At 47.7% G+C, this 16,364-nt stretch overlaps 1 protein-coding gene across 1 annotated transcript in view; it reads right to left on the bottom strand.

The window, feature by feature from the left end:
* The window catches only part of BRINP2 (BMP/retinoic acid inducible neural specific 2), a 108,821-nt gene that overhangs the window by 39,268 nt on the left and 53,189 nt on the right, over positions 1–16,364 (bottom strand). Inside the window, exon 2 of the mRNA XM_045981943.1 lies at positions 11,088–11,434. Coding sequence (XP_045837899.1) covers positions 11,088–11,356 — 269 coding nt within the window. The 5' untranslated portion in view covers positions 11,357–11,434. The remainder of the gene's footprint in view (positions 1–11,087; positions 11,435–16,364) is intronic.

Below are 16,364 nucleotides of genomic sequence, written 5' to 3'. Positions count from 1 at the left end.
GGTAGCTCAGTCATTTAAGGGTCTGCCTTTAACTCAGGTCACCATCCCAGAGTCCTGGGATGGGAGCCTCACATCTGACTCCCTGCTCAGCGGGAGGCCTGCTTCTCCCTCTCCCACCCCTTCTGCTTGTGTTCCCTCTCTAGCTGTGTCTCTCTCTCTGTCAATTAAATAAATAAAACCTTAAAAAAAAAAAAAAAAACCTGTTTTCACCCACTGTAAGCCCAGCACATATTTCCAACTTTTCTTGAAGCAATGGTGCTTCAGTTCCAGAGCACAGACACGACAACTTCTGAGGCCGGCCGTGACCTAGAACCACCATCACTAACCTTTGAGAGCTGCCTAGAACGTGACAAGTGTAGGAGGAAAATGCCTGATCTGAGAAAAGTCCAGAATGTTACACTAATCCCGTTCCGTGACAAAAGCCTTGAGTGTTTTGGAAGAGGAGCATGGCAAGCTAGCTCCCTGGGAGCCAGAATTGGAAGAAAATCTTATGACAAAGTACATTTGTGATATTTTCCTTATGCAGAAAGATAGAAAAAGGAGCGTTAGGCTAAAGAAACAAGGACGGTTTGAGAGCTAGAACATGGGGTGGGGGAGGGAGAGAACTTCCAGAGGGAAGTCACATGGTGCCAACAAGTCTTAAAAGTCAGGCAGAATAACGCTCTCCAAGTATCTAAAGACCTATCATGAAGAAGAGGCATGTAGACTTACTGCCAAGAAATAAGAGAAAGCAGAGTCAGGACCAATAAGTGGAATTATGGGAAGAAGGACTGATTCAGCGTCAGAGGGTCATGCTAGTGTTTGGAGCTATTGCCTGGAAATCAGCTTCCGTGAACATGCAGGACTGGAAGTGCTCAAGCCAAGGCTGGTTGGCCACCTCTGTGGGGATTTGTCTAGGAAAGAGGTGATTTTCAAGTTTCCTTCTAATCCACAGATTGGAACATCATGGGTACCATTCTGCCAGCCCGTGCCCTTGAGCCTTCTTCAGTCATTCCCCTGAAAGCTTTGGTCCGGGGTCCCAGGCAGACCACAGAATCTGTAGTTCCCAGACTTGGTTTCCTGACCTGCAGGCACCAACATGGATGCTGCCCGATTTAGGGGAAACAGAAGGCAAAATATGTATTATCAGCCTCTACAGCCATGTGTCCTCTTCTCTCTAAAAAAAAAATATATATATTTATTATATAATAAATATATATATTTATAATATATAAATATTATATTATATATATTTATAATATATAAATATTATATTACATATATTTATAATATATAAATATTATATTATATATATTTATTTATATATAATATAAATATATATAATAATATATATTATATATATATATATATATTTTTTTTTTAGAGGGCAAGAGAGAGTGCAGGGGGCCGGGGCAGGCAGAGGTAGATGGAGAGGATATCTTAAGCAGACTCTACAGTCAGCACAGAGCCTGATGTGGGGCTCTATCTCCCAACCCTGAGATCATGACCTGAGCCAAACCCAAGAGTCAGACACTCAACAGACTCTACCATCCAGGCGTCCCAACAGCTAGTGTTTCTCCTACCAAGTTCCATTTGAGCCTGAGTTCCCAGACGACAGAGGCGGACATTCAGGGATGACCACAGCCTCCCTTCCTCTCCATCTTGACCAGACTCACAGCCTAGAACACACACAGAATCAGCCGAGCACAGGCTGGTTTACTGGGTGTACAGTTGACTGTGGTACTAGGAGACCAACCATGGTGAGGGATCATCCCACGAGGGTGTTTACAGGCTTCCGTGGATCCGGGAGAACTCATTCCCCCAAGAGTCCTCCTTCCTGTCCCTCCTCCGTCACTACCTGGTCCCCAGGTAAGGCAAAGGCTCTCCTGCGCACAAGGACAATGAGAATTCTCCCAGGCCCCAGGGCTGGTAATGAAGGGCTTGGTGTGGTGCCGCGTCTGTCTACCTCATTTTTCTCTCACCAGAGCCTCCTGTGTGGCCAGTGAGACTTTCGCTCACCCTGACTCATGGGAACTTCAGAGCTTGACTGTTTTTCGCAGTGGGAGGGAGAAAGAGGCACATTTCTGGGCTCAGGGAGGAACGTGGCACAGAGGCAGAACCGGGGAGCATTAAACAAGTACAGAGGGGAAAGACTCCTTCATCCTCCCCAAACCATGTCCTGGGGGTAACAGCCCTAATCTACCCAGAAGTACACCCACATACCCCACGACTGTTCAGGGAGCCCCAGCCCCATGTTCTATCTGCTCCCATGGTGGGCTGTGGACGTGAAGGGAAGGGAGAGTGACCCAAAGCCTATGCCCCCCATGTCGGCACATGGAACTGCAAATTGGCAAACCATCCTAATAAGCAGAGGTGATTTGCATCACCGAAGGGTTCTTCTGGCTTTCTGAAATGATCCCTTGAAACAGAAGACATTTCCAAGGGGTATGTGTGCTTATGAATCAGTAGCCATGTGATCCTAAAGTCAGGAGCTACAGACTTACTTAACACTGAATTTTTATAAGCCATTGCCAGGCAAAAAATAAGATACTGAGTTTTGGAATAGCATTAAGTGTCCCTCTAGTAGAGGATTCGATTTTCAGAAATTTAATTTACACTGCACCCTCATAGAAATATACCGACAGTGTAAAGCCGACACATACAGAATTTGCTGTGGGTGAATTGTTTCAGGAAGATTCATCTGTAGCTTCCTCCCACTTAGGGTTCCCCAGAGCCCAAGCGCAGATGGAGAACGGTGGAAACGGAGGACTACAGGATCTCTGAGTGAGAGGAGTCCGGCTGAGCCCCCCAGAGGCCCTTCTTCTGAGTCCCAAAGACCTGCTGGAATGCCAGAAGGACAGCAGGAGGGGCAGAGAGCACAGGTGGCTACAACTGGAGGCTGGTTAAGAATCTTGGGCTCAAATTACATATTTGATTCAATAAGCATTTCATAGTCAGATCCTCTGTTGCATGGGCTGAGTGCCGGCTCTTCCTCTTACCAGCTGTATGACATCCTCTAAAACTCAGTGTCTCCGTCTGTCATATATGTACACAGAGAGCACCTCCCTTGCAGGTTTCTCATTATGATAATTGCAGTGTGTGTCTATATACTATATATATCACATGTATATCAATCATACGTATATGATATATATTACTTAGCCAAATGTGGGGCATGTAATGAACCCTCAGTAGAGAGCTATTATTATTTTTACTAATATTTCATAGTAGAGGGAATACTGTACTTTCTTTCCCAAGCTAAAGAGACATTTGGGCCAATGTATCTGCCCTCTCAGAACCACCTCTTTTCTTTGCCCCTGCTCCCTTGGTCCCACGAGGAAATCAGCGAGGTTGGTAAGAGCCGGCTCTCCAGTGGTCCACGCTCTGATGCTGTGTGCTCAATGCCGAGTTGAGACCCCTGCTCACTGAAAGTTCTGGACACCCAGTGCCCTGCAGTGGACCGTCCCTCGGAGAGCATCCCCCTCCTCCCAGTTAGCCCTGGTGGAGCTCCCCAAGAGACCACCTGCCGGGCCTGCCTTCTCTACAGGCCTCACTTAGGATTGGGCTAGTCTGTTCAGCACACCCGCAGGCTCCCATTTGTCTCTAATTTGAGCGGGGATGGACTGTGGGGAGACAGATCCTGTCTGCGACTCAGGTCCAAAACTTCATCTCTTGCTCAGCTTGATGGTAATAAATGTGTTCTCCTCGCCCCCAGTGCCTGGGGAGTGTGCTCACCTGCTTCTGTCCTGGAGGAGGAGATGGCTGTCTGGTGTGTGCGAACCAAACCTCCCAGCCGGCCCCTGTACTGCGTCACACACCTCCCGGCCTCCAAACACCCCCTCCAGGGAGTCCACCTGGACAGCAGAGGCCTCCAGCCGTGGGCCACGTGTCCTCCCCCGCTGCGCCCCCAGCACTCGTGGAGAGGCCCACACACTCACGTGCCCCATAAATATGCTGAATGAAGAGATGCCCGCCACGTGTCACTCACTGTTCTCAGCAACACGGACTGAAATAATTTTCTTGTGGGAGATGTGGGAAGCCCTGAGGTGGGATAAATGTGGCAGAAGCAGAATAAAGGAAAAAAAAAATGAGAATCCCTGACCCAGAAAAAGCTCTTCTCTTGAGGAGAAAAAAGGAAAAAGACCACATGACCAGCCAGTGTCCCCGTCTGCCTGCATCTCTGTGTCGTGATGGTTTCTAGCTGAAGCCTACCTCCCTCGTCTCCACATGGGCACGGCTCTAAGTAGCAATTCATTCATGAATAAAATTAATTATTTCTGGAAGCAAAAATTAATCCTCTTTTTCTCTGCCCGACTGACTCAAGATCTTGCTATTAAATCTCCTCTGAAAACAGAACTGATCTTGTTTTCCTCCCCTTGGCCATCCTGGATTTTCCCTCCATTTCTTGCATGTTTTGTATTCTTACAGTTTCTCTTCACAGGCCACCTTTGTAATCCTGTTTCAAGCCAAGGCGGACAACCTGGGTATCACCCCCAAGGACATAAGAAAATCTGAGGCAGGAGTCATTTTGCCCTGGGTGAACCTGGGACTGGCATCCTGAGAATTCATTCTGACATGGCATCCGTGGGCCAAATCTGTCCATCAGTCATGGAGAAGGAACCAAATGCCTTCTCCCTGGCGTTTGACATGCTATAGTCCGAGTTGTTTTCCGGTGTGTGGACTATCACTCAAATGGGGCCACCGAACTCCTAGAAATCAGCGGAACCCTGTTTTCTCTCTTTTGTAGCTTGCCATAGTGCCTAGAATCATGCAATGCACACAGGAGACTCTCCATAAATACTTCTAAGAGGACAAAGTGAGCAAAAAACACAGTGTGGTAAGTCTACCCTGTATCTGCTTTTTTAAGTGTAAATGAAGCTGGATTTTCACCATAAACCAGTGGCTTTCGGGGCCCCTGGGTGGCTCAAGTCATGATCTCAGGGTCCTGGGATGGAGCCCCACATCGGGCTCTCTGCTCAGCAGGGAGCCTGCTTCCCCCCCCCCCCGCCCCCACCTCTCTGCCTACTTGTGATCTCTGTCGAATAAATAAATAAAATCTTAAAAAACAAACAAAACAACAACAAAAAAGCCAGTGGCTTTCTTGGGCCTCCCAACACAGCTCACCATCTTCTCACCAGCTGAGCACTCACACAGACACCCTGGTTAGAGGTTCTCACATTCAGCCAGCACCAAACTCGCGGTCAAAGTAAATTCTCAACATGTTGTTGTGTCCCTCTCCTACCTCCTCACCTGCGGATGGAAAAACAGTGCCTGTGACCAGAACCGCAGGCTCATCATTGCCACCTGCCTCTGATTTTGCTCTAATTTGTGTTCTTTTTTTCGTAGTTTGTACACCATTCACTTACCTCCTTCCATCCCAATGGAACTCCCTCGCTGTCAAAATATAGATCCAGTGAGAAGATTGGAGATCAAGCGGTTCCCTTGGGTGAGACCATTTCTCTGGAAGAGCTCACCTCATCACCACCCCCCTGCCTCACCCCACCCCCGGGAATCACGGCTTCCCCTGCAGTCTGACGATGAGCAGTAACACGGCCTTTAGCTACCTTGGTCACGGTGCTGCGCGCTTAGGCAATCGCGGGGATTTACCCAGGCAGACTCAGGTTGCCTTTGGTTGCCGCTTATTTATGTGGATCTTGATCTCTTAATTGGAGATGGTGCCTCTCCCAGGGTTCGCTGTTTATCCAAATCGGTATTTGTTAGTCCGCGAAACGCGGTTCGGCTGCTCATTCAGGTCTGGAGCTCCTCCTGTGTGATTGTTTCCACAGCTGCTATCCATTCCTCACCTCTCCCTCTCCCGGGAGGCCCCCACAGGCTGGTTCTAGGCCTTTCAGCCTTTTCTGCTTGTAAACTTTTCTCCCAGTTGCTGGATCCATCCTCATGTGCCTTGGCGCTAGTAATTCCTGAATTTCACCTCCCTTGACTACGACTCTATGTCATTTATAACATCCACGAGGAAGAGCCCCACTCCCTGCAATGCATCATGGGGGATGCTGCCTTCTGTCCTTCTCCACCCTGGTCGACCCTGCTCTCCTCTCCACCTCCCAAGCACTTAGTGTAATCAGCGAGGGCATTTCTCAAGCTTTCATGTCATACTCTTCACCTGGGGATCTTGGTAGAATGCAGACCGTGATTGGGGGTCTGGGGTAAGGCTCCAGGCTCCTGCAATGGGTACGAGTCCTCAAGGCACACGGATGCTGCTCGTACACCAACCAGGCTTGGAGAAGTATGGATCAAATATTTGGTTGTTCCTGTTTCTCCCTTCTCTCACATGTAAGCGGTTGCCAAATCTTACTTTTCATCCTGATGAGCTGCCCAAGGATTGTATTTTCTTAGGGTTATTGCTCGGTGCCTGTTGCCGGAAGTTTCTTTTGCCCTAACCGCCCTCATTTACATCATCTGATTCTATCCCTGCTCGCTCTATTAGATGTTCCCAGATGCACCTGCTAAAACACATGCCTGCCTCAATGCTACCAACCTCTGGGTCCTACTCTGGTTCTCAAAAGTGGCAACATTTGCTCAGAATATGATCAAATATAATATCCCTTTTTGTCAAGGAAGATACCTATTTAATTTCATTTTTTGTTTGTTTTTCTCCCAAAAGGCTTCTAATGTATCCCTAGATATTTCCTTTCTAAAAAAGCACAGCAGATAGCAACGGGGGTAATAATGACTAAGATCAATAATTTGGAATTACATCTAGCTTTGCTTTTCTCCCAACCACCATATTATGCTCATTGTTCTGTATGATTTCTAACTTTTCTCTCTTAATTTTAATTTATTCTTTCCAAGTTTCAAGCGTTTCATCATAGTGGCTTGGATTTTTTCCAATCCCATGATTATCTCTCTATTAAAGCTTTAATACAAAAAGAAATAAAAAAAAACAGACTGCTCATTACTTTGATTTGTAGCAAGGAGAGAATGGAACATTACCGCTAGAGTGTTTCGAGAAACCATATTTACATTTGCATCAGCTCAATTTAGGTGCCTGATTAGCTTGCGTGGTATGATGAAGATGCACTTACCAGTCAGAGGGAAGTGGCATGGTCTAGAGTAATGAGCAGGAGACTCGAAGTCAGGAGCTCTGAGTGCTATTTCTGGCTGTGAGTGGCTACCTCTCCGACCTTGAACAAGTCTGTCTCACTGTCTTGGGCCCTGATAGCCCCTATCTGCTTCCCAGTGCTGCTGGGAGAGGTCGAGCACTGAAGTGTTTGTCCTAGTGGGGGCTATGGAGTCAAGCAAGGGAGGGAGCGTTGAGGTCACAAATGGAATCGGAGACAAGATCTCTGCCCTTAAAGCTCTTACGACTATGAAGAGACAGGGTCTGAGAAGTGGGCTGATTTCTCCAATCTTGGTCTAACAGGACTTGAGGACATGGTGAGAGGTTGGCAAATGGAATTTAAAAACTTGCCAAAGCTGGGCGTGATAGCCAAGCCCATCCTATTTTTTAGGAAGGCTTAACAAGAGTGCCTATTGTCTTTCTTCTCGTAATAGTGCCATCCTGAGATGGTTTGTTTCATCCCCAGGAAAGGGAGCCGGCAGGGACTGGCATCTGAAGGATGTCCTGAGGAAGGCTTGCTCTGTTAGCAATCCCTGACTTTAGAAGACAGATTTTTACCCGTGGTGACCAGTGTATGCCCCACAGAGGATCCCTTCATCCTTTGGTTTCCTCTTCCAAAGAGAACTCGATTGAGGGGTAAAGATTAACATACTTTGAAAAGGAAAGCAAGAGAATGATTTTTTTTTCTCCTTGTTGGTGTGAAGCCCTCAGCAGACATTATCACAAAGACAGCACCCATGGTTCTCATCTCAATACCATTCTTTTGTTGGCTAATATTTGTTGAGGACAATCCAATAATAGGTAATATCTATTAAACACTGTTCTAGGTGCTTAACGTCAATTAACTAATTTCATTGTCACATCACCCCAATAGGTAGGCAACTATTATTGTCCCGATTTTATAAGTAAGGACATTGGGGAACAAAGCAATTAAGTAATTTGCTCAACAATACGTAGCCAGTAAGCCGCAGCTCCGGAATTCGAACCCAGGCCATCTGACTTCAGAACCTTCACTCTAAAGCACCTGAGCCTACACGAATACAAACCTGAAATGGACAGAGCAACAATCTCCCGGGGCCCAGAGTTAGAGGCCAAAGCTTCTCTAGAATAACCAGTTCTCTTTCCAAAGTTAAGAGCACACTCTGATATCCAAGTAAGAACAGGTGGGATTCCGAGCTGTTAAGCAGAACCTTGCTAAGTAGAACCCTGCCATTTTCTAGTTATGATCTATTCACACCCAAGAAGAGGAGACACTCTCTCCTGCTGTGGGAGAGAGTTCATGTGCTTCTGCCCCACGGGAAAGTCCTTATTCTTCCCCCACCACAGTTTATCTCCTTTCTTCTATGGAAGGCACAGGTGGACACCAGCTGAATTCTATGTACAGAAAGTTTTCTGAAATAAATGAATGAAAGACTAATTGTTCAAAACCCAGGGCTGATGTTTTCTGTACACTTTTCCTCCTTGTGCCCTTCTAGACAAAGTGTCCTTCTGGTCATTGGGGATGACCCTCAATGTATATTTTGCCAGTTTTCTGTGACGACTTTCGTCAGAGTCAGCAAGGTCTTGAATTTGTCAAAGAGAACTGCTACTAGAGTCAAAAGCGGAAGGGACGAAAATGAATTCCTGCAGGGATCACATAGAACCCTACAACGGTATCCATGGATCCACCATTTTGCTTAACTCAAGGCAAAACTCCCAGAATGCTCCTGGAGCAGCCGTGTGTGACCACTCTCTCTTCGCCCCACCAAAGGGTCACATATCAGAAGGCTGCATTCCTGTCAGAATGACTGGTTACTGTTTCCCCAAGTGCAGGTTCAATGCAATAACTGACCTCAGAGAAACAGAATGGCACAGTGTAAGCGCTTGTCACCGTAAATGATCAGGAAACCATTACCAACTGATAGAACGGTTGATGGTGCAGAAGTGATTACAGAAACTCCCCATGGGCCAGCTCGGCCGCCCAGGCATTCAGGGGCTGCCGGGTTGGGGCTGGGGCTCCATGAGAAGAAAAATCTACTAAGGGAGAAGAAATGTGATGGTTTATTCCCTCTGGTTCCTATAGCCCTTCAAAGTGGATGGTGGTGTTGGGATCCCCGACCTGACATTTCAGTTCTAATATACTTAAAATAGATACATATATATTTGGTGTTAACAGTGCTTCTAAAAATTGGGATGAACTGAAAAGTCGAAGTAAATCTTGTTTTCCTGGACTAGAGGGATTTGCTGCTTAAATATATTCTAGGGTAGATTTTCTCTCTTAAAGAAGAGACATTCTTTAATAAAGGGCAGCATCGTTCTGAATGACCTTACAGGACATTGGCAGGGAGGGCACATGTCCAGTTTCTTATGCATTTACTGAAAGTCGAGCCAAACTCTTCTGCTCCTTCAGCTCTCCTGGAGCAGGTGTTAGCTCGGCCTCGCCCAGCCTGAGTTGGAGGCATCCTGCCTCAGGGGCTCTAGCGAATTTCTTCTGTAGTCTTTGCAGGATGGCAAGAACCAGAGCCCTGGAAGCAGAGTGTGCATGGCAATCTCTTCCAAGACCAAAGCGGATCCAAGCACGGTGGAAGAGAAATGGTCTGAAAGGAGAACTGGGTGGGTTGCTCCTGAGAGCAGGACTTTACCGGCCCCACAGGCATCTGATCTTGTCCCTCTGTCTGCCTCCGTGTGTGGGAATCAGGTACAGGAGAACTGCCTCTGTAAATGGCCGCTCCTACCACTGGGGAGTCTTCCAGTGATGAAAAGCCTAAAACCTTATTTCTGAGACACTACACTACCCTAAACAGACTCTCAGAAACAACAAAAAATTTGTCTCTAAATATATTTTCAGAACCCAGACTCTGGAGTCTGACGACTTGGAAGCTAATCCTGGCTCCACTCTTCACAAGCCGTGTGCCCTTCTGCAAGTTCCTTAACTTCTCTGGACCTCATTGAACTCATTTGTAAAAAGCAGATAATAATCGTTCTTCCAACATAGGGTTGTTGTAAGGATTAAAGGAGCTGGTGTGCATAAGAAACGTAAAGTACTAGATCAGAGCCCCAAATTTCAGTATGTTCATCGGACTAAAAATGCCTGTGCCAAAAGGTTAACAATAGCAGCCTGAAGTTGCCAAAGGAACAAGTGATTTTTCTGGTTTTCTTTTTGTGCTTTTTTGGTGTGTTTTCTCTTTTTGTTGCATTAGAAACTCATTTGTAATTGGAAAATAAATGTCTTTGATAAAAGGAAAAAATTTCAGCCACGCTCCCGGGGTTGTCTGACGACCAGGGGCAAGGTGAAGAGGACAAGAGAGCCATGACAACAGGACAAGTGAGCAGAGGGATGAAAGGGAAGGTTTTATGCAGAGATGCACTCCTGGGAGCTCTGAGGCTCTATGGGTCACACAAGGTGAGGATTTCTAGAAACCTCCGTTTGAAGTGCTGGTCCAGCAGCTGGGAATACATGCTGGTTTTCTCCCTCATCACATGGACCTGGCCGGTCTCATGTCTTTCAGCCCTGATGCTCCCAAGGATAGGTCTAAAGGGCCAAGAAGAGCCAGCCCCCTTCCACGGGCAAGGCCAGCTGAGGCTGTGGTGGGGCCGAGGGTCAAGGCAGGCTTGCCCAGGGACCCTGCAGGTCTCCCCAGACCTCCCAGGCAGCAGCTGGAGCTGCCCTTGCTTCATTTGCATGTCTAGGTAATTACAACTCATAAAAGTAACCCATTAGTTAAAACCCGGCCCCAGCATTTGACTCTGACCTCCTGCGGCAGCACGGGCCCCACGCTGACTCCATACCGCCTGATTTGTCCTCAATTTATAAGCAGCACAACCTATAAATAGAAACCCTTTTGCTATGTTCCCCAGGAGGCATCAGCAGGTTTTCCAGCTTGTGTGTGTTTTCTTCTTTCTTTTTTTAAATACCAACATGGGAGGCTGGTTCTCCCCCGCCCGCTCTCCTAGTTCAGTCTGGGGGCGCGGGAGTGGGCTCAGCCCGCGCGCCCCACGCCGGTTGCGAGCGTTGCTTCTCCCCCCGCACCCCCCCGCCGGCCGCACTCACCTGTAGATCCTGTACCTGGTGGTGAAGCCCTGCCGGAAGCGCTCCACGAAGTCGGCGTACTCCTGCGCGCGGTGGAACGGGCCGCGGTCGCTGAGGAGCCAGTCCAGGGGCGGCTGGCCGGCGGGGGAGGCATGCTGCTCGGGGAGCGCCGCGGCGGCCGTGGCCGAGACCGCCAGCATCCAGCCCGGGAGGCCCAGCGCCAGCAGGGTTGCCCATGGGGCCGCCGCCGGCCCGAGCCCTCTAAACCGAGTGCCGCACTGCCACCTCATGCTTCTCCCGGCCGGTTGGCTTCTTCATTCTCTCGCCACGCTCTCCCGCTCCGTGCCGCTCCTCCAGGGCTCCTGGAACTGGAAAAGGCCAACACCGAGTCAGGGGAGCACCCTGGCCTTCTGAGCCCCGCGGGCCCCCGCGCGTCGGACGGCATCGGGCAGGGCCCCTTCTAGAGAGCCCGGGCGCCACCACCACCTCTGCGCTCTGGGCCCTGGGCCTGATGCACATTCTCTCGCATTCTGAAAACGAGCCTCGAGGACACGCCACGGTCACCATTTTGCAGATGGGAAGATGGGGTTGAGGGGAGAGGAGGAAGGTGGCTGAAGTTCAGGCGGCTTTTAAGGGAAGAAACCAGAATTGGGAGCTGTGGTCATCTGACCAACCTTTACAGCACATTGCTTCTGTGTTTCCTATGTTGACTTAACACCATCTGCTGCTTCCGTCTTCCTCTCTCAGAATGTGCACTATGTGTCAGTAATAGCCCCGCATGTGTGAGTCGCCTCTAGAAGCTGGAGGGAAGGTGAACAGCGACCCCTCTTCTCAGATTGTGGGGCAGAGAAACAGTGGGGTCCCATCGCGGCTATGAAGCTGGGTAAACTGGAGCTAATACCCTCCCTTCTCTGGGTTCAGTTTTCTCTGATAGAGAACAAAGAGGTTTGACTACATAACATCCAAGACTCCTTCCAGTTTCCAAGAGCGGGTTCCTTCTTTAACAGAAGGCCATGGAGGAATGGAGTTAGACCGAGAAGCCAGATGGCCCAGCAGCAGCAGCAGAGAGCAGATCTGTGTATATACGACACCTGCCGTTCTGTCTCTCCGCTCCGCATGAGCGCTCCCTGAAGGCAGTGCTGGGTCTCCTTCTAGCCTAGCTCCCGGCAGCACACAGCAGGCCTTTAGAGACCCCTTTGAAGGAGTGAATGAGTATGTGCCCCGTCTTCTCTGAGTAGAAGGGAAGGTGCCAAGAAAGCAGATTCTGTCTTCAGAACTCTTGGGGGCCTTGTGACTCCTCACAGGACTTTGTTTCCCAGTGCCTGCCCTTTGCCTAAGAATAACGAGTCATTTTTATAAACCGCTGGACAGGAGCAGGGGACTGTCTCAGTACTGTGGGGCTCCTTACATTGCATCCATTCCTTTGATCTTTAACAGCACATGCTGGCAGAGTCTCGCCTATCTCTTCCTCCCCGACACCACTTTGGTGCTGGAATGTGCTAGAATAACTTCCAACCCCAGGACCTGCAATTTGTGTCTTTGAGGACTTTCTCTGGCTGCCAAAACCAAAGATGAGCTCCCTGGGGATGAAGCAAGGGGTGTTAATTCTCTGGCACTTTCCAGGGTCCCATAAAGGCAGGCCAAGTGGGCTTCAGTATTTTATTCACACCCCCTCCCAGTGCCCCCAGTGTACTCTGTAATGGCTCCAGTTCAACAAACGTCCCTTGGGCCAGTGTGAGTCCTGAAGAAGCTGCCCAGAGGAGGGTCCACATCAATGCTGGATACGCTTAGTTAGAGGCTGGCCGGAGGCGAGAGACCCGAGCCTCAGTATTTGTGCTTTCAAAAGAGTTGTGGTCCCTGCTCATAAAGATGAAGGGACAGAAGCATGAGCATCTGCACCTTCAGAGTCACTCGTCCACTCCAGCGAGGAGGGACTGACCACCTACCATGTGCTGGGCGATTCTTAGACACTGCCCCAGTTAATTCTCACAGTAAATTTGTGATAGAGCATGATTGTTGGTTTTTTTTTTTAAGATTTTTTATTTACTTGACAGAGATAACAAGCAGGCAGAAAGGCAGGCAGAGAGAGGGGGGAGCAGGCTCCCTGCTGAGCAGAGAGCTGGATGCAGGGCTCGATCCCAGGACCCCAGGATCATGACCTGAGCCGAAGGCAGAGGCTTTAACCCACTGAGCCACCCAGGCGCCCCATAGAGCATGGTTGTCATCAGTTTCCTTCTCACTGGGATTCAGTGGAGTTGAGCTCGGAAGATGCAGGAGTGTAGTATGAACCTAGATCTGCCTCCATAACCAGGTCGTGGCCAAAGAAGTCTGAGCTCCTAAGGATCTGGGGCAGCAGCAAGACAGACCTTTGTTTTGTGAGCTGGTCGAGAGAGATGCCCAGAAGAAGAAGAATCAGGTCACACCTGCCCTACTGGGTCCGAGAACGTATTATAAAATTCTGATCATTAAAACAGGTGCTGCTGTGCTGCTGGCACACAAATGGGACGGACAGGTCAAGGGTGTAGAGCAGATAGCTCGAAATAGAGCTTAGTGTAAACAAGAACTCAGAATATACACAGATATATAAAAACATTTCAGACTAATTGGGTAGGGGATGGAATATTTTAAACATCATATTGGGAAATTAGTTCCAGATGGATTAAAAAGTTAAATATAAAAAAACAAAATCATAGAAGGAAGAAAAATCCCCAAGTGTTTTCTAACAAGCAATGTATTACTTTTAAATCAGGGGAAACGTGATATAAACTAAAAGGAGTCAGTCTTGCACAGGGTGGGTAGGAATTTCTTTTATAGGCTGTAATCTGATGAGGATGCCCAAAATATTTCTCATTTAATCATTCACACATTCATTTCTTGAGAAACATAAATTGGGAACTCCTAAGAACCAGACACTACTATGCTAAGCCTTGATAATATAAAAGCGAGGGCTCATTGCATTATCTGAAACTCTGTTGGTGATTCATTCCTCTTATAGAATATTGTTCTGTTTTTAAAAGCATATCGATGGAGGGAAAGGAAGAAGGTTCATTTTGGAGACTGGGGCTACTTGACACTTCCGGCCAAGGCAGCAAACACAGCAAAGTGGAAATGCACTGACGGGGGAAAAACACTGTGGAAGGTAGGATTTGAAAACAGCCCCCAAGTTTTTCATATCCTTCTGGGCACACCCTGCATAATCACCTCCCTTTGAGTGTGGGCAGGACCTATGAATATGGTGGGAAACTACTCCCATGATCAGATTACTAATCAGTTAACTTTGAGTTGTTTAAAAGGGAAAGTATCTTTGGTGGGCCTGACCTAATCAGGAAAATTAGACCCTTTAAAAGAAAGGGAGGTGTCAGAGAGACGAGCTCCTGCTGACCTGGAAGAAGGCAAACAGTCATGCTGTGAACAGCCTTCTGGGGTCATGAAGCAAAGGTTTGCAGGTAGTCTGTAGGAATTGAGAACAATTCTCTGTCAACAGCTAGTAAGAAAATGGAAACTACTCATACTCGGACAAGAAAACAAATTCTGCCAAAGTCACATGAGCCTGAAAGAGAACCTTGAGCCCCAGGTAAAAACCACCTCCCTGGCTGACACCTGGATTTCAATCTGGTGAGACCTTAAACCAGTTTAAAACTTCTCTTTCTTAAAGAGAGATTTTTTAGTCAAAACGTTAAAGGACCCAATTAACCCCTTCCCAGTACGATGAGATCATAAATTTGTATTGTTTGATGCCACAAAGTTTGTGGTAATTCATTCCACAGCAATAGGAAAATGATACAGACAACATAAAAGATGGCGGTACTCCTGTCCCATTCTGCGCATGGCCTGGTCTGGTGAGGGGTTTCTGCGCTCCCTGAGGAACACCAGCTGTTGTTCCTCACATGTGAAAAAGCTAGCGTGGCCGTTCCCTGAGCACAGTGAGGCTGCTCACCTCCCCCTCCTACCTCCCACCCCGTCGGGATGACAGACCCTGCAAGGTCAGAGGTGAGCGATTTGTTTTTATAACTCGCGCTTCACACACAGTCATTCCTCCAAGGTATGTGATGAACCACCCCCGTGTATTTTGTAGAAGGGTCACGGTGAGCCAGTTATACAGCACATGGCCTTGGCCCAGCCCCTGGACCTCTTGTGCCCTGTGCTATCACTCAGGGGGGTAAAAGGGGGGCGGGCTGTCACCTCCCCTACCAATCAAGAGTTTTCCAAGGACAGGTGTGAAAAGCTGTGTGCTCTTGGAAAGAAATGAGATCTGTTAAGTCAATGTGTGCTTCTTGTCATTCTGTGTTTGTAATTATGCTTTTTCAGAGCTCACAATGTGCTGGAACCTGCCTGCTTATAGGAGTATCAGCTTGACAATCAAATGGTTTTGATTGCCGGGCCAAGTCTGCTGAGTGCAGCAAGAACGCCTGAATTCCGTGCCTACTGCTCCTCTGATACACTTGGCCTTGGAATCATATGGTTTCCGCTTCATTGCTTTTCTGCAGGATCTGAAGACGTTTTGACTAAAAAATCTCTCTTTAAGAAAGAGAAGTTTTAAACTGGTTTCAAAACTTTAAAAAAAAAATTCTAGAAGGTATTCCTTTACTTAAAAAAAAAAAAAAAGACACCATAATTGCTGCATTGACAGTTGTGTGAAAATTAGGCTCTTTGAGAGGAACAGCTTTGGGCCATTTCCTGTTTATGCTCCACAAATAATATCACTAGGAATTTGATAACAACAAATGTCCAGCCAATTTTAACTATCGAAATTCTCGTGGCTTCTGGTGCTGTGGCTAATATTCAGTGGGTTAAAACAATAACAGTTTCCCCATGATGCTTGCAAGGACCGGATTACCCTAAAGCCAGCTATGTGAGTAAACCTCCATTTACATGCGAGGGTCCTTTTTTTTTTTTTTTAAGATTTTTTTTAGATTTATTTATTGACAAACAGAGATCACAAGTAGGCAGAGAGGCAGGCAGAGAGAGAGGGGGAAGCAGCTCCCTGCTGAGCAGAGAGCCCGATGCGGAGCTCAATCCCAGGACCCTGGGATCATGACCTGAACCAAAGGCAGAGGCTTTAACCCACTGAGCCACCCAGGCGCCCCTACATGTAAGGATCTTAATGTCAGAGCTGAGCTAGCTCCTTGAGGAAAAAAAATTATAAATTTACTTGTGAAAGCCAAATACTTCCATTTCACTTACACTATACTTAAGAAAGAGTTTTACACCTACACCAATAATAAATAAGCTCTGGACCAAAAGCACAAGTAAAATAAGCTCATTGAGCCATGAATGAAATGGATTACGTTTTTGCCA

Source organism: Meles meles, chromosome 17, assembly GCF_922984935.1.
Source record: "Meles meles chromosome 17, mMelMel3.1 paternal haplotype, whole genome shotgun sequence".
In the NCBI taxonomy this organism is placed as follows: Eukaryota; Metazoa; Chordata; class Mammalia; order Carnivora; family Mustelidae; genus Meles; species Meles meles.
This window is presented reverse-complemented; position numbering and strand designations above follow the sequence as displayed.